Source organism: Eptatretus burgeri, chromosome 4, assembly GCF_056783735.1.
Source record: "Eptatretus burgeri isolate ZD-2024b chromosome 4, Ebu_testis_v1, whole genome shotgun sequence".
NCBI lineage: Eukaryota > Metazoa > Chordata > Myxini > Myxiniformes > Myxinidae > Eptatretus > Eptatretus burgeri.
Genome location: NC_140964.1, coordinates 50,268,454 through 50,292,009, shown reverse-complemented (window position 1 = coordinate 50,292,009; position 23,556 = coordinate 50,268,454). Strand labels below are relative to the sequence as shown.

Here is a 23,556-nt window from a genome sequence, read left to right as displayed (position 1 = left end):
AAAGTCGGTCGACCGCTTCAGAGCCAAGTGGTTTGTTTATCATTTCATTTATTCATACAGTATTCCTCCTCTATGCATCACCACAAGTCCACATCTCAAGGGAATAAGATGCATCTGATTGTGAATCGTACCTTTAGGGACATCTATTTATTTCATTCAACATGGGTGGTGGTTGTGTTGAATGTGCACACCACCAAATAGATGTTACCATGTAGCCTTAAGGGCAGGAACTGAAAGCCCGATGACTAACATTCTTGAGCAATCACTCAGAAACCTCCCACCTTTCCCTATCTTCACCTGTTAAAGCTTAAAGTCCACTGCTACATGCACACAGAGAGGACAACAAACATGCAGTAACACTTAAATGCATGACTTCTGTCTTACGTATACTGGAAAAGCATTTAAGAAAGCATAACAAATGGTTAACATCCCACTCCACTCTTTCCATACCTACAAAGGTGAGGATAGAACTATCTAATGTATGCTGCCTGGCAGCTTTTTATATCTGGTGTCGAGCTATAGATATTTTGAGAACAATCGAATAAAAGGAACTGTTTGTTCCTGTCTGGTCTCACATCCGGTCGAGTAACATCAAGAGTTTGGTGTCAATATTATTGGGCAATAGTGTGAAGTGGAATACAGTAGGGTGAGAGCAACCGCTGGAGGGTGTGGTGAAAGTGTGGGTTCCAATTTCTCCTCGCTCTGATCAAACCAGCGTTGTGGGTGTTTTTTAAAATCAATTCTCCATCAAAAACTCTGTTATCTAAATTTTTAAGACATTATTTTGAATGGAAGATGGCTGTCATGGTTTCACCTTCGAGCAACTAATCGAGCTGCTACGCGACCACGAGCCGATCTTGAGCATTCCTTGCGGTCCTAACTCCAACGAAGTATAACTGGCCATGAAAAACCTCATGATCTTCAATAGCTGTTTCCATGAGCCTTTATTTTCAGAACCAAGCTGAACCTTATACATTAGCAATATGATGTCAACTCATAAATAATAAGGTTTATATTGTGATTACTAATACAGAGATTGATCCAGGATTTTGAAAAAAAACATAGGAAGGGGGAGCAGATGGTACAACCAGATCAATCCATGGTGTCATACGATGAAAAAAAAAACATCCATGGTGAAAAAAAGCACTGTATCTGCCCTTTTGACACGTTCTGGATGATGACATCACACAAGTTCCAAACAGATGCTGCAATTTCAATCAGATGCTGGGCCAAGGACAAATTGCATTTCTAACTGGACAAAGTATCAAGCATAAATAACAGACGGGTATATTCTTATAGGCTTAATCCCCAATCAGTCTGTTTTATATCGCCTATTTTCCAATAATTCTCCCACTGCACTCTCAGTCCTCTGACCCTCCCTATCTGCTGCAGGATGTACATGTTCTTGTGCACCCTTTCCTAATTAAACTTCCAAAATCCAGGCTGACTGTACACCTTAACTGTTTAATTCATCACTTCTCCAGTCTATGGAACTACCTTGAGGAGGCTCTTATGTCTCACTCTTCCTCCCTGTGCTTCGGGCAAACGGTGCACTGCCATCTCTTGTCATCCCCAATTCTGATCTATGACATTTATTACCCCCATTGATCTTTCCTAACCACCCAACCATCTTAATCAATAGTTGTTTGTTCATTCCCACGATGTTTATCCCACTGTCAGTTCTCTCTCCCTCTCTGAAGGCAGGGGTACACCATCCTGGATGTGGGGATCTCTGGGTCACTCCTGGGAGATCTATCAGCTGTCTCTGTGCCGTGGACTTGTTCGAGAGAACTGTCCGGGGTATAACAACAACACCAACAACAACAACGTTCAACGCAATTGTGAAAACTATGTTCAATGATAAATGATTTGGGCAGTTGAAAGATGTGATCGCTTTATGAGCCCCCCGACCAGGTTTCAGCCTAGATGGGGGCATATATTTTGAGTGCTGTCCATTTCTATGTATGTCCATACAGAGCAGCTACTCAAAAATAACTGGAAACATTTATTTCGCATTCGACAGATGTAAGCAATAACATCTGGGCATGTGCCACGTCAAATTGTTTTGGAATCCGAGCCAAAAGTCATGGAACACACGATTTTATTTCCGAATTTTGAAATAAATTTTATGGGAGAAAAATCAGACAAGATTGTGTATGCTATCGGCAACCAATATTTATTTATAAACACTTTAACATCAGACTACCAACACGTGACTTTAAAAATTATCTATTTATATACACTCTACAAGGAGCTCCAACGCAGGAGGCCATTAGCCCCTGCCCTCCTCCCACTAACAGATGCATATCCAACTAAATTTAAAAACTGACCACTGACTGCACCATTCACTACACTTGCAGAGATAACATTCGATGCATTTCACCACTAACACACAACTTGGGATATTTTAAAAATACAGTGCAGTATACACTTTACCATTCCCACCACCTACATAGTCCCCTGAATTATTTATTTATACACACAGTACTATCTCCACTACCTCCATACCATCTTGATTTATATATTTATTTATATTCTATTGGATCCCGCAATTCATGGTTGATAAAATGACACCAGACCTGCTTCTACATTTGCGGCCCTGAGCTTCTCGTATTCATAGTATTTTCACGTTTTTGCATTTTCGTGATTTTTTTTTGCAGGTGTATTCACAGGTTTTTTATTTGCAGTTTTTCGCGGGGGTTTTTTTATTTATATTTTTTGCATTTTCATGTTGTTTTTGTTGTGTATATGCAATTTTTCACGGGATTTTTCATTTTCCCTGATAAATCACGAACTGCCGGGAACCTATTCCCTTTTATCGCATTGAAACAACACCCTGACATTCGCAGCTTCGACATTCACGGCATTTTCCAGGTACTTATCCTCTGGGAATAGCGGGGTCCGACAGTACACTTAAATTTACCACCTCTACTACGAACACAATTACTTATTTATTTATTTTCTTCAATGTAAAATCTACTTGTCCCGTTTTTGAGGCGAGGTTGCGGGCTGTGTTCTTGATGAGGACTTGCATCCTTGTTTTTTATTTATTTTGAAACTCCACAAAGGGTTGTTTTCATAAAAGAACATGAGAACATTGCACAATCTTTACTGATGCACGCAATGTGCAAAGTAATATTTTAAATGGATAAAGATGTGAAGGTGAATTAAGAATTGGTAAGGAAATAGACGATTAAGTAAGTACAATGGATAGATCAAAATTGATAGGACACAGGCATGACCCATGGCCATATGTGCACTAAACCTCACAGGCAGGAAACATGATATCCTTGTGAGGTGAATGGTCATTTCAACATTGCATGTATTTCATATGGTTAATTTAAATACAAAACAAGTAAGGTTTAAGACAAGGTTCTCAAATACTAGAATTGACGTTGAATGTAAATAAAAGCGAAAAAATTACGTTAAAATGCGACAAATAAAATGCATATATAGTTTTTAATTATATATATTCAAAAATCACCCTGGAGTTGCAGACTACATGATATGGTGACTCAAACCCGTGTCCCATCACAGCCATTGCTGCACAAATTTTAATGAGTACGTGTAGCCAGCCACACAAACACAATGCTCGTGTCAAGACAAAGAGCCAAATAATTAATTTGCAGTGTGGAATGGAGCTACATATTAAATTATGTGTTGACTTGTACGTGCAACCCAATTCATGAACCCAGCCATCTGAATTGACACTGACGATTCTCTCGGGAGAACATGATGTTCGCATATTCCATGAGCTCAGAGGAAGCACAGCTCATCGCGAGTCAATAATATTACTGATCATATCTGAGCTTATGCAAGTTAAAACATGCTCGAAAAAGGCAGCAACATAACCCATTGGTAGCATGCTCACCTCTCAACTGTCTCTAATTCCGAGTTCCAATCCCGTGTGGAATCAAATTCAACTACAAAACTGCTATTCTGCTCTTTTAATTATTTTTTCAATTATGCATGTTAATAATAGGTTAACAATGAAGAGCATTTCCTACCCAGAGTGTGCTTGCTGCTGGATTACACAGCTTGCATCCCAACGAGCTTTCATTATCATCTACAGCCCTTTGTCTGCCGCTGGGATTCGGTGCCGTGAAAAATAGTTGTATGAGCAGACGGGTAAAGCACAGAACTCTCATGTCCCATCATCATTAAGAAAAGCCACCTGGTGCCAAAAACTGTGTTGAACGATGGAACCATCAACTGATTGAAATAATCATTGACAGGTATTCTCCTTATCAACAGTTATCATCATTGGACCTTTCCTTTGTTTGCCAAACGTTGAAATTAAAATCAAGTCGCACCAAAGACAGTCTCTTGAGCTCATTGCAAATGGCCTGGCAATGATGGATCCAAGTGCTGAGCTCACCATCTGCCATCTCAAGAACATCTTCATTTGGCCCATGTCATTTCCTTTCAACTGTCCAGCTCTTTCAGCATAGTCCAATTCCCACCACTCAACATATGGCCACATACATCAATTTCAGCTACTCTCCCATAAGCCTCACATAATGTGCAAATGATTATTTGGTTTTCCGATTGTTAAGTGTGCGATCGTTATCAGGGGATCGAAATATAGGAAACATCATTAAAGAATGAAATTGTCCCTCCATAAGGACTGGCACGGAAATTCCCCAATATATTTTTGTGGTCAACCTTTGGGAGAGGCGACGTCTCGAGAGATCCTATGCCTCACTTTCGCTTATAAGCTGTCCCAGTCAGATTATATCAAGACCTCCAACACCTCAGAATTCCTCTGCCATCCTCAGCTTATAATCAATGTGCAAGGATTTTTTCATGTGTAATTGGATGAGCTCAGTCATTGAAACAAGGAAAAAAAAAATCCAAGCATCTCTTCAAGAGTTCCAAGAAAAAAACATCAACTTATACGCCAAAAAAGAAGGATAATTAAAGTAGACAAACTTACAGCCTCAGTACCATTGTCTTGGCATAGCTTATCTAATTTTGATACACAGGCATAATGAAAAGTATAAACAAGTGAAGCTGATGGCATGCCAATGCAAATCCCCATGCTTCAGCAAAGTTAAAAAATGGCAAAAGGTTCCACCAGGAATCAACCAAACGCTTGATTTATATTTAATTTTAAGTTCAAATCTATCTCTCTGTCTATATATATATATATATATATATATATATATATATATATATATATATATATATATATATATATATATATATATATATATATATATATATATATATATATATCTGGAAAAAATTAAGAGACCACTGCAAAATTATCAGTTTTTCTGGTTTTACTATTTATAGGTATGTGTTTGAGTAAAATGAACAATTTTGTTTTATTCTATCAACTACTGACAACATTTCTCTCAAATTCCGAATAAAAATATTGTCATTTATCATTTAGAGCATTTATTTGCAGAAAGTGACAACTGGTCAAAATAACAACAAAGATTCAGTGTTTTCAGACATCAAATAATACAAACAAAACAAGTTCATATTCATTTTTAAACAACACAATACTAATGTTTTAACTTAGGAAGAGTTCAGAAATCAATATTTTGTGGAATAACCATGATTTTCAATCACAGCTTTCATGCGTCTTGACATGCTCTCCACCAGTCTTTCACATTGCTGTTGGGTGACTTCATGCCACTCCTGGCACAAAAATTCAAGCATCTCAGCTTTGTTTGATGGCTTGTGACCATCCATCTTCCTCTTGATCATATTCTGGAGGTTTTCAATGGGGTTCAGGTCTGGAGATTGGGCTGGCCATGACAGGGTCTTGATCTGATGGTCCTCCATCCACACCTTGATTGACCTGGCTGTGTGGCATGGAGCATTGTCCTGCTGGAAAAAACAATCCTCAGAGTTGGGGAACATTGTCAGAGCAGAAGGAAGCAAGTGTTCTTCCAGGACAACCTTGTATGTGGCTTGATTCATGAGTCCTTCACAAAGACAAATCTGCCCGATTCTAGCCTTGCAGAAGCACCCCCAGATCATCACCGATCATCCACCAAATTTCACAGTGGGTGTGAGATACTGTGGCTTGTAGGCCTATCCAGGTCTCCGTCTAACCATTAGACGACCAGGTGGTGGACAAAGCTGAAGATTGGACTCATCAGTGAAGATGACCTTACTCCAGCCCTCTACGGTCCAATCCTTATGGTCTTTTGCAAACCTCAGCCTGGATCTTTGTTGCTTCTCATTGATGAAGGGCTATTTTCTTGCTTTGCACGACTTCAGCCCTGCCACGAGGAGCCTGTTTCAAACCATCCTCGCCGTGCACTTCACCCCAGCTGCCATTTGCCATTCTTTTTGTAGGTCACTTGATGTCATCCTATGGTTGTTGAGTGACATTCGAATGAGTTGGCGGTCATCCCAGTCAGTGGAAAGTCATTTTCGCCCTCTGCCAGTCTGTAACTTTGTTGTCCCCAATGTCTGCTGCTTGACCTTGTTCATATGAACCGCCGTCTTTGAAATTTTCAGGATGGAAGCAACGTGACGCTCACTGTATCCCTCTGCCAGTAAAGCCAGAATTGAACCCTTCTTTTCCTCACTCAAAACTTTTCTTTTCAACTCTTTTGGCATGGTCAATAGTTATTTTTTTGATTCCAATTACTTTTGAGGTACTACTAGCACTGTTTTTGCCATCCAGCTGGTCCTATTGCAAGAGGATAATGATGACCACAGCAGTGGTTTTTATACTTTCCTTGTTAAATAAGATTCGGTTCAGGTGATCACCTAATCAGTACCTCACTAAGTGGAATGAGGTGTGCCTGTGTTGGAATTCAACAGACACTGGAATGGAATGGCTGCCATACATGTAGAGATACTGATTTAAATTTTTTTTGGAGTGTTCTCTTATTCTTTTTCCAGAGCTGTAAATATATATATACAAACATACATTATATATATATATATATATATATATATATAAATATAAACATACATATATATATATATAAATAAACATACATATATATATATATATATAAACATACATATATATATATATATATATATATATACATATATATATATATATATATATATATATATATATATATATATATATATATATATATATATATATATATATATATATATATATATATATATATATATATATATATATATATATATATATATATATATATATATATATATATATATATATATATATATATATATATATATATATATATATATATATATATATATATATATATATATATATATATATATATATATATATATATATATATATAAACATACATATATATATATATATATATACATAAACATACATACATATATATATATATATATATATATATATATATATATATATATATATATATATATATATATATATATACATAAACATATATATATATACACACATACACTCGCTGAAGTACCCGGTAATACCCAGGAAATTTGCCCTATTTTCCTCACGCCTGTTAGACCGAGGCATTAGTTGTGTATGGAGAAAAATTGGAAGGCTTCTTTTATTCCTCAGATTTATGGAAGGAAGGCTTTATGCTGCCATAATCCTCAGAGAGGTCATAGTTGAAGGTGGCCTTGAGCCACTCAATGTTTCTAGCAGCAGTGGTAACTGTCCTTGATATCCTGCCAAAACCCGGACCTAGAAAGCTGGAACGTGAGTTTTGTGCTTCTCTCGCCCGTCGGTGTGATGCTCTATTTGCAGTTAGGCGACGCTCTCTCTCTGCAGCTGACTCTGCTTGCCTGCCTCTTTCATGAGCAGATCTATCAGCAGTTAGCTGTTGCCGTGCGTGTGCAGTTCGAGAATTCAAATAACAGGAGGAGAATGTGTGTGTCTAAAAAGTCAACGAATACCAACATTTTGTATTTCAAAAAACCCTAGTGTTTTTAACCATGAAGCCTTTTGTTATGATTAATACGCCGGCGCACTATTCGAAAGCCACTTTTTTTGTAATGTAATTTTTTTTATTAAAAAAATCTATATATTTTCATTTTTATGGAAAGCCAATTAGCGCATCCTGGAGCTGAATGTTCGGTCTATATGTGTGTAAAGTTTCATCAAGAACGGTTCACTGGTCGAGGAGCTTATTGGTTACAAACAAACAGACAGACAGACAGACAAACAGACAGAAGGACTGATATATATATATATATATATATATATATATATATATATATATATATATATATATATATATATATATATATATATATATATATATATATATATATATATATATATATATATATATATATATATATATATTGTTCCGGCTGTGGAAATTCGCAGAGTACCATATAGGTCCTTAGATCAGTTATGTCAACAAGTCTGTGTTCAGATAGATTTCCCCACCGATGTCTAAGGGAATTATTCATGTAACCGGGCTGTGAATCTTCAGTTAGCCGTTTTTCTTTTGCTATCGTTATTTTGGACCAACCGCTCACAACAACCACCTCCACCGCCAAAATCGCTCTCATCAACCGCTTCACAACAACCACCTCCACCACCAACATCCCCATAGACAACGAACAGCCACCTTCATAACAACCACCTTAACCACCACTGACCACACGACCACCACAAACACCAGCCACACCACCCTCACGACCACCACAAATGCCAGCCACACCACCATCAAGACCACCACAAAACGCCAGCCACGCCACCATTACGACAACCACCATAACCGCCTTTACCACAACCACAACCGCATTTCCACCTCGGCACACGGTTGCGAGAAGCCTGGCATTCATCGGGGGAGAACGGACGACGGCCACACCCCCTCCCCAACGACGGACCCTGCGAGTGGATTCTCAACACGTGCGGAAAAGACGAAAGCTTTGGAAAATACAAAAGAACGGCCCCGATTCAGCGAGGAAAACGCCCTTCTTCTGGAAGTTTCCCGCGCGTGCTGGAAGAGGGGGGCGGAAGGGAGGGGAGAGGCGGCGTGAAGATAAAAGGGCGCGCTGAACGCAAGGTTGATCTTTCTGCTCTGCTGGAGGTTGTGAGGTGTGTGGAGGAGAGGAGAGGAGAGAGAGTGTCGCGTCGGAGTTGTGGGGAGTTGTGTGGAACCGCACTGTGAGCTGAATCAGCCTGGAGTCTGGGGTCTCTGGGGTCTCTGCTCACTCTGAGGAGCTGGAGAGAGAGAGGAGCGCAGCGGAGCCAAGGTGCACAGCCTGCCGGACTGTGCCTAACCGTGGGTCACTGGAGAGGGGACATCGAGGGTCGCCCTAGCGAGTCACCACGAGGGACAAGGTAGCCAGCCCGGTCTCTCGGAGCCTTTGTGGTCTACACGGCTCTGTGTTTATAAAGACCCCAAAGGGTCCAGTCTACCCCTCGTCTGTCCTGGGGTTTTTTCTTGTTTCTTTGCGTGAACGTTGTGGCGCCATGTCTATAAGTAGAACTGTTAAGTGTGTACATAATAGATAGACGGTAGTAGCTCTTTTGCATTGCTCATGGTTTGTCCCTTACATGTTACATAATTGCATGCATGCTTTTGTTTTTGCCTTTGTCGATTGCAAACTGCATGCGTGTCTTGCCTTGCTTGATTATATGACTGCATGACTGCATATGTGCCGCTTATTCAATAAATGTGCTTATTTAAATGTTAACCCGTTCGTTGCGTCCTTTTCCCTAATTGAACTGCCATTCTGCGTTCGGAATATAGTTGGTTTTTAAATAGCCGATAAAGTGATCGGGTCCAACGGGGCTGCACGATAAATACCTCGCTCGGTTATCCCAAAACGAAGCGAGCTGCTTACGCGGCTCGTTTCCAAGCGGCCCCGTTGAGGTACAGTCTCTCGGTAGTCTGCCCGGGCGATTAATTAGGTATATCGACGATTCGGCGATTGATCCTGTAGCGTGGGTAGAGTGTTGACTTGGCTGGGGTGTGCTCAAACACACCGGTAGCGGGATTCCGGCGTTCGATCCGGAAGGCTGCGACTGGATTGTCTGTTCGGTGGGCGAGGCGGCTGCCATTGGCTAAACGCGATCACTCGCACACCGGCGGGAGGGGAATCCACAACAGTGTTGTCAAGGAGTGGGGTTAAAATCCAACTCGCCTCCGAACCAATTTAACGGAACTGGACCAAGGATGTGCAAAGCAACCCTCCGTGTTCCCCTAATTGCAGTCGTATAAATTAATTCCGTTACGCAAAATGGCAGTTCAAGGCGAACAGGGGCAGGAGGGATTAGGTATGGATTTGGAGATGATAGAATCCATGGCCCAGGACGAAATGACCGTGCAGGACTCCATAATGCAGGATGAATGAACAAACGAACCCAGAGTCCGAAATGGGCGCAGCGGCGGAGGCTGCGGTGTATGACAGCCCCCCTCCCCTCCTCCATCAAAATCCCTCCCCGGTCCCCAGAGAAACCGCGACCGATAATGGCGGATCGATCCGGTTCGAGTCATCGGACATCAAACAATTGATGCAGATGATACAAGCAATGAGTGGGGATATGAACGGCAAAATGGATGTCATGAATTAAAAAATGGATACAAATGCGTGCAGGATGGAAAACGAAATGAAGGAAATGAAAAATGGCATGAATAACAACATGGATGAAAATATGCAAACACTGCGGGGTGAGATGCAGCACATGGGGCTGGAACTCCAGGCTGGGCAAAAAGGCAATAATCGCGGTTGCGAGGAGCGAAACGCGGGCAGTGGAGCTCAAAATGGCGGCGCCATGTGCTGGAGCGAACGAGTTGGGAGGGAGTGCAACGGCTGTGCCCCCCGCGATGGAAGCGGGGAAGGACAAAATAATTTGGGAGATGCGTGTGGCGAGACTCGTGCAGGTGACAGAGAAAGTGACGGTAACACGGAGGGAAAATTAAATGGGATGACAGACGTGTAAGAGACACGTGGAGACGAGAGAGAAAATAAAGGAAGTAAAAGAAATAACAGAGACAAAGACGGAAATGGAAGTATTGCCAGAGACACGGGAGATAGACCGAGTCGAGACTGAATTAAATAGGACGAAGGAAAAAGAATTAACAGAGACGCGGGAGATGGAAACGGTAGAGGATAGACTACACGATAAAGACGGGTGAAAGACGAGCACACCCACATGGAGTTAGCGAGGGACATTGAAGGGGAGCTCGGGGAATGTTTCGTGACCCGGTGCAAGCAGCCGGATAACTTCCTTCAGGAACGAGAGGAGGGAATATTCTCCCTTGAAGCGGATCTCGACCAGGTGGGTCCGGTTGAGCTTTGCGAGTTAGAGGGGCGAGTGCTGTTGATGGGTACACACGGAGCTTGGGGGTGTGAAGGCCGCGGGACCCCATGTGGTAGCACAAATCCCCAGTGCGATTGTTCTGGTGTGTGTGTTTACGAGTGTGGCAAAATGGGTGCTGCAAAGCGCGCATAGCGTGGGTGAAAGGCGTTGTGTGAAAGAGACTGCGTGTGTGAGTAATATGGTGTGCGTGGGTGAAAAGGAGTGCCTTAGTAAAAGGCCGTGTGTAAGGAAAACTGCGTGTGTGAGGGAAAAGGTTTGTGTGAAAGAAACACCGTGTGTGGATGAAGCACCGTGTGTGAGTGGAACCACGTATGCGAGTGAAATGGCATGCGTGAGTGAACGACCGTGTGTGAGGTCGCTGTACGTGAGGGAGATGATGGTCGGCATGCGGGAACACGCAAGCGCGTATCCAAGTGTCATGGTGAGGTATGAGCGTCATGGCACGCAGGAGTGCGTGGGTTGAATGGCGACGACGACGGGACCAGATGAAGGACAAAGGCCGAGTAGCGGCTGTAGCTGTTTTGAGGACCGTGCCGGATTGGCACAGCAGCTCGCGCGGGGTCCGTGCTGTGCATCGCACGAGGCTGCCACGTGCGCGCTTGCGCGAGTGAAATCCGGTCCGTAAACGCACGCGGTGGATGTTAGCCGATCCCGCGGACAGACAGAAGGTTGGCTGGATTGTGAATTTGGACTGGATGGGTTCTCCACGCGAGCGTGTTTGAAAGCTCCAACGAGTAGAGCACATGTGTTCGCCTGGGGAACCCCTCGAAACGCGAGGTTTGCTTTGGATGCGCAGGGTGACGTCGTGGCTGCATGGTTGGAATCCGGCAGAAGGGAAATCCCTGCCGGATGGTACCGTCCGAGAAGGGACGAGGTGCGCAAAACGCGAACAGCTGCCATGACGTCACGGGAAGAGAGCACAGGTTGCGAGTTGCCGCGCTGGTGTGCGCATAAAAAAAGCAAGCCTCCCCATTTCGGGTAAACAAGATTCCCAGGCAAAGGGTGGAAGACCCCCTTGTTCGGGGCACAGGACACAACTAGTTAGGGGGGAGGGTTAGTGTTAGTTCGAGTGGCTTCATGGGGCAAGGATAAGTCCTCATGGAGCCGTGGAATGGATTAGTTAGAGGGATTTTAGGTCAGATTTAGGATGGGATATGGGAAATGATTTTGAGGACATGGACAGACTGTGAGTGTGTAGTGGGGATGTAGCTTAGCTACGTAGTGTTAAAAGGATGTGCTATATTGTAAGGGATGACAAGGGAGCACGAGGTAGTTATGGGATTTAGTGAGAGGAATGGCAGTGATCAGCGATGAAATGGTGTGAAATGGAAAATGTACTTGATGAGTGAGTGAGGGCCAGCAGGCCTGTGTGAATGGAGTGAATGTGGAATGCATGGTGCGATGAGTGATTGGGGGGATGAGTGATTGGGGGGACGAGTGATTGGGGGGATGAGTGATTCCCACCCAAGGGACCCTGGGGTCAGTGTAAAGTGAGTTAGTGGGTCAGTCAAATTGCCAAAATGGAGGTCGTTTTGCTGTTGGTGGGAACGTAGGCTCGAAACCCATTTGGAGGGGTGCAGGAGCCCTGTTGACGGCTCGGAGCCTGGCTGCGAACGGTATTGCATCGCTTAGTGGGTACCCCGGGTACCGGGCTAGTCGGTCACGGTAGGCCAAGGGTCCAAGAGGGGCCGGGATAGCGTAGTGGGCACGGCTGGGCCCGCACGATGCGGGGCCCGGGGCGCCATTGGCCACGTGGGCAGTGCATTGGGCACAGGCACCCGGGAAAGGGGCCCGGAGCGCCAGCCTGCCACGTGAGCATCGAGGGGGAGTATCCAGGGAGGGCACTCCCCAGTTTTTAGGGAGCTGGTAGGCTCAGAGACAGTTGCAGGGCCCGGGGGTGCCATAGTTGGAGAATCAGCAGAGGGTAGTTCCTGCCAAGGGAGCCACACATCCCAGCCACGAGACCGTGCAAGGGCACGAGGGAAAATTCGAGGGCGAGGCCCAAAATTGTGAGGACACCAACACAGGTGACGGGAATCTTGTGTGACAGAACCAATAGATTAAGCGAGAGGCGCTTTTGGAAAGCCCCGGGTAGTTTAAGGTTAATAAATGTGAGGGTAGTTCGGAGATGTACCCCTCCGCACCGTCCATCCCTTCGCTCTCGTTGTAGGCCACTGGACTCACCGTGGTAAGTAGATCACTGAGATCTGAGGAGGCCATTCTGAGGCTTAGTTGGGCCTAGACACAGGACACTAACTCTCCCTTATTCCCCTCCAGGAAGGGAACGTAGGGGTTGGGAGTAGGCTAGGACAGGATAGGTTAGCCGGACAGAGACTATAAAGGGGATTAGGGAGACGAATTTATAAAAGAAAAGGAAAAAAAAAAGTTGGGGCTAAATTTGTTTTGCAAATTAAGGGGAGTGGGTATGGACAGAGACAGGCAAAGGCGATAGGTTGGGAGGGAAACAGTAGGGTAGGTCCGAGCCCGCCTTCCGAGTGGCCAGCACCACCACACTCCCTCCACGAACCTTCAGAACAAGGCCTGTGCCGGTCAGCTTCACCTGCCGGCCTGTTTTTACTACAAGGCCTGTGCCGGTCAGCTTCACCTGCCGGCCTGTTTTTACTACAAGGCCTATGCCGGTCAGCTTCACCTGCCGCCTGTTTTTCCTACAAGGCCTGCGCCGGCTTTTCCATGCCTTGTCTGCCTGCCTTTGCCTTGACCCCATGCCTGCTAGCCCTTCCTTTTGTTGCATTTGCCCCATTCCATCCATCATCATGTGCCCCAGGATCATCGCGCAAGTTGCAGGGACTGCCCTGTAGGCAGCCGCATCACGGGACTGCATTGAGCAGCCCGTGCACCGTGTGTTCCATCCATCCATCCATCTGCACCACGGGACTGCATTGAGCAGCCCGTGTACCGCTCATTTGCTTGTGTTTGCTTGCGTCAGTACCATCCAGTGTTCTGCAGGGACTGCCTTGCAGGCAGCCGCACACGGAGACTGCATTTGTGCAGCCGTGCACCGTTTGATTTCACTGCGCTCATTCAAGGGGGAGGCCTAGGACTGCATTGGTGCAGCCAGCCACATTCCCTGTCACCTGCATCTGTTCCATGAGCCAGAGACTACGTGTGAGCAGCCTGGCTCCCTGCCTAAAAATGGCCTGTGGGATGGCGCATAGCTGCCAGGTTGGGGTGAGTTGCCTTCAACAGCTGAAGACATAAAAAGGTTTTGTGACAGACAACGGGGCCTTTAGAACAGGCCCCGAAGACATCTGACCTTCAGCTGCGGGGCGCTCACCCTCAAAATACCGCTGACATTGCTATGTGCCCTTTTTCCCCACAGAATCCATCAGTCCTGGGCCATGGTTTAGTGTAAAATGTATAAGGATAAGGTTAAGGTAAATTGTCAATGAGTTGCTTCCCCCTGCATGTGTGTCATAACGCCGGCAATGTATTTAAGTCGTCAGTATGAGTGAGTTTGTTTAGGTAGATACTCAGCCCGTAGGATATTTATTTTTGGGACATGAATACACTAAATGTCGCAATCAGGGATCCGAAGATAAAATGTACTGGGGGAAATTTACACATGAAGGCACACAAAAATTCGATGACTCGGGATGAGTCTGTAAAAAGGGGAGGGGATAGTGTTACGGCTGTGGAAATTCACAGAGCACCATATAGGTCCTTAGATCAGTTATGTCGACAAGTCTCTGTTCAGATAGATTTCCCCACCGATGTCTAATGGGATTTATTCGTGTCACCCGGGCTGTGATCTTTGAGTTAGCCGTTTTTCTGTGGTCACCTGTGGTCAAGTGATTCTTGTCCTGCTTTCAGGAGAATTCGCGCATTGCATTCCTCCAAGCCCGTCCCTTGGTGAACTGCAGTTATAACAGAGGGTGGAGGGCTCTTCACAGCAGAGTCCGAAGTGAATGCCCTCTGGGCTGGTTACTTTGAGTAGCTGTATCAGGCTGATACACCAGCTGTTGAGTTGGATGTCAGGGGTGTTACTATCCCTATTTCTGACCCTCCAATCAACTGCGATTCACCTTCGTTTGTCGAAACACAGGTTGCGGTGAACCGGTTGAAATGGGGTCGAGCTCCTGGGATCTGTGGCATTAATGCTGAACTTCTCACGGCTGGTGGAAATGCTGCACTCATGTCGATGAATGCAGTTCTGTGCTCTGCGTGGAACACAGGCATCATATTAACAGACTGGAAGAGGGGCCTTGTTGTCTGTCTCTGGAAAGGGAAGGCTGATCACCAGGACTGCAACAACTATCTCAGGGGTGATGCTGCTCTCAGTGCTGGGCAAGGTCTTTGCTTGGAGAATTCTTGATAGGCTGTGCCACCATTTGCTTGAGCACCAGCACCCAGAGCAGTCAGGCTGCAGGATGCCATTTGGAGGATTCTTAGTCTTCATGGCATTCCACCACAACTGATCAAACTGATGTCTGAACTATACTCTGGTACTGAGAGTGCTGTGAGATGTGGTGATACCAACTCCAACTTATTTCCAGTTGGTGCTGGAGTTCATCAAGGGTGTGGACTAGCCCCCACACTTTTCAGCGCGTGTATGGACTGGATTCTGGGGAGAATGTCAAAGAGATCAAGCTGCCGTATTTGGGAATGTCAAGGTCTCTGACCTTGATTTCACAGATGATGTTGTCATCTTTGCGGAGACTCTGGATATTGTTTTGGGGGCCCTCGAGGTGTTCAATGAGGAGTCGGAGCGACTGGGATTATGGGTTTCCTGGGTCAAAACTAAGATCCAGGCTTTCAATGACATCTTGGATACTGCTATCTTGTCTGCATCTATTTGTGGTGAGGATGTTGAGGTCATGGAGAGATTCACTTATCTTGGCAGTGATATTCATGTCTCTGCTGGCTGTGAGCTTGAGGTCAAGAGATGTCTGCGTCAGGCCTGGGGAGTCATGGATTTACTGGATTATGGGGTGTGGCACTCTCCGTATCTGTGCAGGAGGATGAAAGTCTGAATCTTCAGGTCCTTGGTACCTCCAGTCTTACTCTACGGATGTGAAACTTAGACACTTACCAGGGATCTGAGATGGAGACTTAATTCTTTGGTACCAGGTCTCTTCAGAGAATCCTTGGCTACCGCTGGTCAGACTTTGTGTCCAACAAGCAGTTGCTGAGAGAGACAAATGAAATCTGTTACCTGCGTCATCCGTGAGGGTCAGCTGTGGCTGTATGGACCTGTGGCTCGTTTTCCTGATGCTGATCCCACTCGCCAAATTCTTTCAGCAAGTGAGCCTCATGAGTGGAGGAGGCTAATTGGCCGACCATGTTCCTCATGGTTGCAGCAGGTTGATTAGCATCTCAAGGAGATGGGGATGGGCCTGGGGGGTGGCCAGACGAAGGCCCCTGGAGCACTGGCGGAAAGTGGACACAGTGACACGCTGCTCCGGCACATGCTCCCATACCTGACCTCACCTGAACTGTAGGTTTCCTCTGCTGGGTAGAACATTTCACAGCAAAGACTCAACCATGAGAACCGAGGAGCTTTCGAAAGACCTCAAGGATGAAGATGTGGAAAGGCAGAGATCAGGGGATGGGTATAAAAATATTTAAAAGGCCTTGACGATCCCCTGGAGCATAGTCAAGACAATCATTAAGAAATGGAAGCGTATGGTACCACCAAGACCCTGCCTACATCAGGCCATCCCACCAAACTGGATGACCAAGCAAGGAGGAGACTGATCAGAGAGGCTACCAAGAGGCCAATGGCAACTTTGAAAGAGCTACATGCCTTTTTGCAAAGACTGGTCACTGTGTGCATGTGACAACAATATCCCAAGTACACCTCAAGTCTGGCCTGTACAGTGGGGTCACAAGAAGAAATCCATTACTCAAAAAAGCCCACCTTGAGTCCCATTTGAGGTATGCAAAAAAACCACTTCAGAGATTCTTAAGCCATGTGGCAAAAGGGTTTGTGGTCTGACGAAACCAAGATGGAACTTTTTGGCCTAAATGCAAAACCTTATGTTTGGCACAAACCTAACATAGCACATCACCCAAAGAACACCATTCTGACTGGCAGATGTATTTCATCAGCAGGGACTGGGGCACTTGTCAAGATAGAAGGGAAAATGGATGGAGAAAAATACAGAAAAATCCAAGAGCAAACCTGCTGCCCTCTGTCACAAAGCTGAAATTGGGATGGAAGTTCACCTTTCAGCATGACAACAACCTGAAGCACACAGCCAAAGCTACACTGGAGTGGCTAAGGAACAAAAAGTTAAATATCCTTGAGTGGCCCTGTCAGAGCCCCGACCTAAATCCAAATGAAAATCTGTGCCACGACTTGAAAATTGCTGTCCATTATTGCTCGCAACACAACTTGACTGAGCTTAAACAGTTTTGTTTGGAAGAAAGGGTAAATATTGCCCAACCAAGGTGTGCAAAGTTGGTAGAGACCTACACCAACAGATTCACAGCTGTAATTGCTGTCAAAGGTGCTTTCACCAAGTATTTACTCAGAGGGGTGGACACTTATCAAACCAAGATATTCTAGTTTTGTATTTTAAAATTAATTTTCTGAAATTTGTTTTTCACTTGGAAGTTGGTGGGTTACAATGTGTAAATAAAGGTGGAAAAAACGTCTGACAATGCAATTTAATTCCAGGCTACAAGGCAACAAAAGGTGAAAATTTTGAAAGCAAGTGTAGATTTTCTATATGCGCTGTAAGTATGGGCTAGCCCTATAACTCCATCCAGCAAAATTACTAAAACAACAGTGGCTATGACATTTTATGTCTTTATTACTTATTACAACTAAAATGACTGGCAGTCGGCCATCTTGGATCTGATCTCGAAAAAATAAATGACGTGCATATGTAAGCCATCATTCCTTATCTGTGCACCAAGTTTGAACAACATCAGTGAATGCATGTCCAAGAAATGGTTGAGGACGTGTTCGACACTGGGTTTTTTTTTTTTATATCCAAAATGGCCACCAGTTGGCTATCTTGGATCTAGTATCAAAAAAATGATGTGCATATGTATACCATCATGTGTTGTCTTTGTGCCAAGTACGAATAAAATCGGTCCATACATGTTCAAGATATGGTTGTAGACGCACACATGCACACACGCACACGAAAATCGAGACCAAATCCATCAGCCCCCGTTTCAAACTAAGTCCAATGGGGGCTAATAAAGCTATGGATAATGGCAATGTATGTGACATAATAGAGTGCATGGATGATATGGGTATATGGGCCATAATAGTCATGTTTTCAGTTAATGATGGTATTTTTGTTCAGAATGAACATGTGAGGCGAGACTATGCACTCGACAGAGTGCCGCTGTAGTTTTAAAGTGCAATTATAACCCAAATCACCCAAGTAATATGTACACAAATGATGATTGCAACATAGATGAGTGCATGTTTTGGTGATAATCGTAGTATGTAGAGTAGTTCAGCAGAGGAGAGATGACGATGACGATGACGATGATAGGGTATTTGAAACCCCTCTTGAGCATTTTAAAAGTTGGAAATTTTCATGTTTCAGGATGTGATTATTTCATTCTCACTAGTTTTAACAAACTTGCATCTAACTTTACGATTATAGTGCACTTAAAATGTTTAAATACCCCCTCATAGTCCCTTCCATCATCACTTTATCATCTCTCTCTAGTTCATTTTGAGACTAGAGGTATGCACACTCGCCTCTAAGCTGTCTAGCCTGGGTTAGAATCAACTGTCATCCCAGTGTTTCACATACAGGGTGAGCCACCAATGTGTGTGCCGTCCTCCGGATTAATGTTAAACTGGGCGTCCCATCTTCCGGTATAGGTTGTTCGACGTTAAAGATGCCACGGTGTTTTTTATGAAGAGAAGGTGAGCTATCACAAACACCATGGCCAAATTCCAAATTCCTGCCCTAACCAGCTGAGGGCATTGCATCAGCGGCGCAGCTGCGCCCTCAGCCAATGATGCAACACCACAGCCTTGTGCTGCATGTGGAAGAAAAAGAAGAAGAAGAAGAAGAAGAAGTTCATATTAAGATTATAATCATTTTAAAATATCAATCAAGAGTAAATGAAGTGTTGTGGAGATAGAAAAATTCAGTAAAAACATGTACCTTGTCCAGCCCAAGAGGTGATGGACACCTGGAGGCAAAACGTACCAACTCTTCCTGCTCTTCTTCAGCATAAGGGTCCCAGTTCAATCTCACAAGACCTTCACAGTCATTTTCCTCCACCTCCTCTTCATTCACGTTGTCCTCCATCCATTCTCCTTCGCCTTTAATTCCACCTCGATCTCCATCTCCATCTCCATCTCTTGGCACATCCAGTGATCCCTCCCTAGTTGTCTCCAGGGCCTGTGTTCTAGTATTTCTTTGTGAGTTGATGAGGTCTCCCTTAGTCCGTGCTGTCATCCAGTGATCAGATTGTCCAATCTTCATCATGAATTCCTGCACCTCAAGAACACTCATCTTAAAAATATGAAAAAAAATCTACCAGGGATACCTGGCGTTGCCCGGTCAATTTTTTTTTGTGGGGGGGCTAAAACACTCCCCCCATACCCACTAAGGAATGGAGTCGGGGGTCATTTAATATTCCCTTTCACATAGCTACAAAAGCTTACACACAATATGGTGATTTTAAAATGGTCTGTCACGGTCAGCTGTCCAACTCACAATACCATGAGATCCAAAACGAAGAGATTGCAAAATAAACTTCACCCATAGAGAGATGTACTGCACTGTGCAGGATGGCTACAAAGTCCCATTACACCGCCCTCTCCAAATCATCATCTACCCGGGTACGTTTCGTGTGTATGTAATATATATATATATATATATATATATATATATATATATATATATATATATATATATATATATATATATATAAAATGGTGACGTTAATATTCTGCTTTTTATGACAATAAAAGTCTCGTGTATTCATTCATAGTTTACATTTATTCCTCTAGTGTGTTCATTATATCCATTTATCAGGTTCTGCGGAGAGGGTAGCGGGGCTTTCTAAATACCCTGCAGATTATTGGTGAAGAGGCATTATAAAAGTGTTTCTTTGGAAGTGGAATTGGATGTTATTCGGAAAAATGGATGCTCGTGAATGTGCTCTTGATGTTTCTGAGTTAAGTTTGCCCCCGATCTATAAATATGGTGCTGTTCAGGAAGGAAAAGAAGAAGAAGATGATGTACCACCAACTTTGACTGCTTCCGGAAGAGGTTTATTTGTGTTTAAATGTCTGGTAATTGTTTTTTATTCATTTATGTGTATGTGTACATGAATATACTGAAATGGTCAATCCCCAAAAAGGCTTCGGCACGATAGAGCGAAAAAAAAAGTCTCCGACATTTTTTTCTTTGAAATATTTCAATTTTTTCCATCTAAAACACTTCCTGGCACTCACTCAGGAACCCCTGAAAGCTTGTCAAATATCCGTTCAGCCATCTCTGATTAAAAAAGAGACGACAGCACAAACGGCTCTTATAGAATAGATGCCATAAAACTATTTAGACACCATTAGAAACAAAAAGAGAAAAAGTCAAACATTCTCTAACCAATGTCATAAAATTAATAATTGATGTAAGCATGGAAGTAAAAAAGAAAATGATGACTAAAAAAAACAAAACAAAAGGTTCCTCAAGTACCATTTACGATATGTGCGCATGTCCTGCACAATCAATCACTCATTTAGACCTATACTGTGTCCTCTCGATCCTTAGTCCAAACAGTTTGGACTATTATTATTGTCTTTTTGTGAGTGGCTTACCCGCTTCACAAAATGCTCAGCAGACATGGCAAGTTGATGGAGGTTCTGCTTGCTGTCCTGAACACATTCCAGCACCTTTTGTGATACAAAGACAGGTGGGAATCAAACCCTACCCAGTATTGTGCAGTCATCGTACTCATATGCTGAAAATACTGTGGTGATAACATTATTACAGGAATACTACAGGGGAGGTTAGTGTCAACACAGACTGTTATCATGGTATTGATTGATTTATGATGTCAGATGCTCTGAGGAAAGGTTTCCTTTCATTGCCTAAACCATTGTAATCACTTTTGCTAACAACAAAAAGTAAGAACAATCATTTTTTCAGCTCATTTATTTCCATCCTCTGATTTCCTGTAAACCTCCGATAATAAACATTCACATTATAATTGTCAAACAGGTTCATCTCACTTTGACTTTCCGAACAATATCCATTGCTCTAATCTGGCTGATGAGGGCCTCAGCCTTATTCTCCACCACACCGTGCTGGGTAAGAGGAATTAAAGTGCTGCTTGTGAGCTCATGTGGCGACACATCAAGATAGATGAGCAAAGGTTTCCCATCTTGGGGTGATCTCAGAAACATGTCTTCACAGAATCTCTGCATTGGCCTGCAGAGAGATTATGAGGATGGATAGACAAACAGATAGACAATGGAATGTAATTCATTGACTTTCCAGCACGCAAAAGTCAAATGACATCATAAAAACTTTAAACAGCAACTGGTCATTTAATGCAGACACTGCATTAACTTCAAGGGTAAATGGTTGAATGGAGAAGGCAATTAACTGAGGTTTGTGGGTGTAAATCCAGCAGAATGTATCAGTTAAGTAAAAAAAAAAAACCCTGCTTGCTCACGAAAAACCTTCAATGAAGAACTAATCTTGCTGCTCCTCCTACTTAGGTCTACAAGTGGTGTCAGGCCAAACATTGTGTTTGACTCTCAATGTCCACTGGGTGTTTAACAGGCTTCAGGGGGTATAAAAAACAACAAAGTGTAATAAATCACCCCTCTCTCCCTTATATTCTCCACATGTCAATACAACTATATTAAACAGCTCAGAAAAAAACATTTTTAAAAAATGAAAAAACATGCAAGGATGAAATTCCCCAAAAACAAACAAACAAGGTAGGAAGGAATGACAAGGAAGAAATGACAAGGGAGGAATGACACCACAATACATCACAAACCTTTGACGGATTGCCATCATGACATCTTTTGACATTTTTCAGTCTCAATCCCACAAAAAAAACTGCACACAATTACACCAACCCACACTACAAATCTACAACTACCTCTAACAGACATCTTCTTACAATTGTTACTAGTTTTTAATATACTTTTTGTCAGCATAGTCGAGGCTCGCGGAAGAGCTAGTACTAGTACACTGAATGGATCAGGACCCAACACGACAAAAGGAACAGTCGAGAGAGGGTCTTGGAGGTTTTAGGTGTCTTAAAGGGTCCTTAGCGCTCTTAATGTTCGAAGGGTTTTGGGATTCTAAAGGGTCTTAAGAGGTCTAAAAAGGTATATTGGGGTCAAATGTAATTAATACACTTACCCATGTTCTGTGAGGACAAACAGACAAGTAAACAGATCCAAATGCAATACCCTCGCTTCTGGCAAGGATAATTACAATAACTAGCAGAGTACCCGCCCTCCAGGAAATCTTGTTCCTAGCATGCAATACGTTCTTCTGATGCATACCTTTATTTGGGCGGTGTATTTGACAGCTCTGTGTCGGCAAAAAACCCCATGAAGTTACCTGCATGAAGCAAAAACATACCGGCTGCATATAATTCAAAACACGTCACTGCACTGGAAAATGTAGGGACAGGAATACTGCACTGTAAACTAGAGGGGGAGCACTCGGTAGAGTGCAAAACCTCCGCCGCCAATACTGCTAGGTCACTCAAGTGAACCTGATATCCTATTCATTCAATTTGATGTTAACAGTGCTCACAGAGTTATAGTTTGCAACTTTCCCTTTTACTTTTAACTTTTACATACTCAATTCATTCATCATAACTAGATTCCTTGAGACAGAAATTGATTTTACGTGGGTATATGGTCCACAAACTGGTCCAACACGTGGAACATGTCTTTCAATCCAGACAAATCTCACACTTTCACTATGTCTCTTCGAAAGGACCGTTTAGAACCCCCCCCCCCATCCACTTTCTCAACAATCCTCTGGAAGAAGTCTTTTCTTTCAAGCTTCTGGGTCTCACTATCTGCCATGACCTTTCCTGGGAAAGTCACATTTCCAACCTCTCCTCAAAAGCCAGTCGCCGACTGGGAATCCTCCGTCATGCAAAGTCCTTCCTCGGCCCTCTTGAGCTCCCGACCACTTACAAAGCTTTTATCCATAGCCTGATGGAGTACTGCTCTCCCCTCTGGGCTGGTGCTCCTGCCTCCCACCTTTCTCGGCTTCACGCTGTCGAAACCAGGCCATTTAAGATCATCGGCATCTCCCGCAATGAAGCTGAGTCTTTGGGCCTCTCACTCAATCACCGCAGGTTGGTCGGTGGTCTTTCTGTCTTCG

At 43.6% G+C, this 23,556-nt stretch overlaps 1 protein-coding gene across 9 annotated transcripts in view; it reads right to left on the bottom strand.

The window, feature by feature from the left end:
* Positions 1–23,556, bottom strand: part of NPHP3 (nephrocystin 3) — a 146,918-nt gene that overhangs the window by 76,030 nt on the left and 47,332 nt on the right. For 7 of the 9 annotated variants that reach the window (XR_015057389.1, XM_085877954.1, XM_085877959.1 and 4 more), the window contains 3 exons: positions 21,423–21,621; positions 21,009–21,083; positions 19,345–19,677 (listed from right to left, as the gene is read on the bottom strand). Coding sequence is in view for 8 of the 9 variants with exons in the window: in XM_085877954.1 (XP_085734080.1) it covers positions 19,345–19,677; positions 21,009–21,083; positions 21,423–21,621 (607 nt within the window). In the remaining variant the exon portion in view is untranslated. The remainder of the gene's footprint in view (positions 1–19,344; positions 19,678–21,008; positions 21,084–21,422; positions 21,622–23,556) is intronic. The other 2 variants (XM_085877958.1, XM_085877960.1) reach the window with 2 other exon arrangements.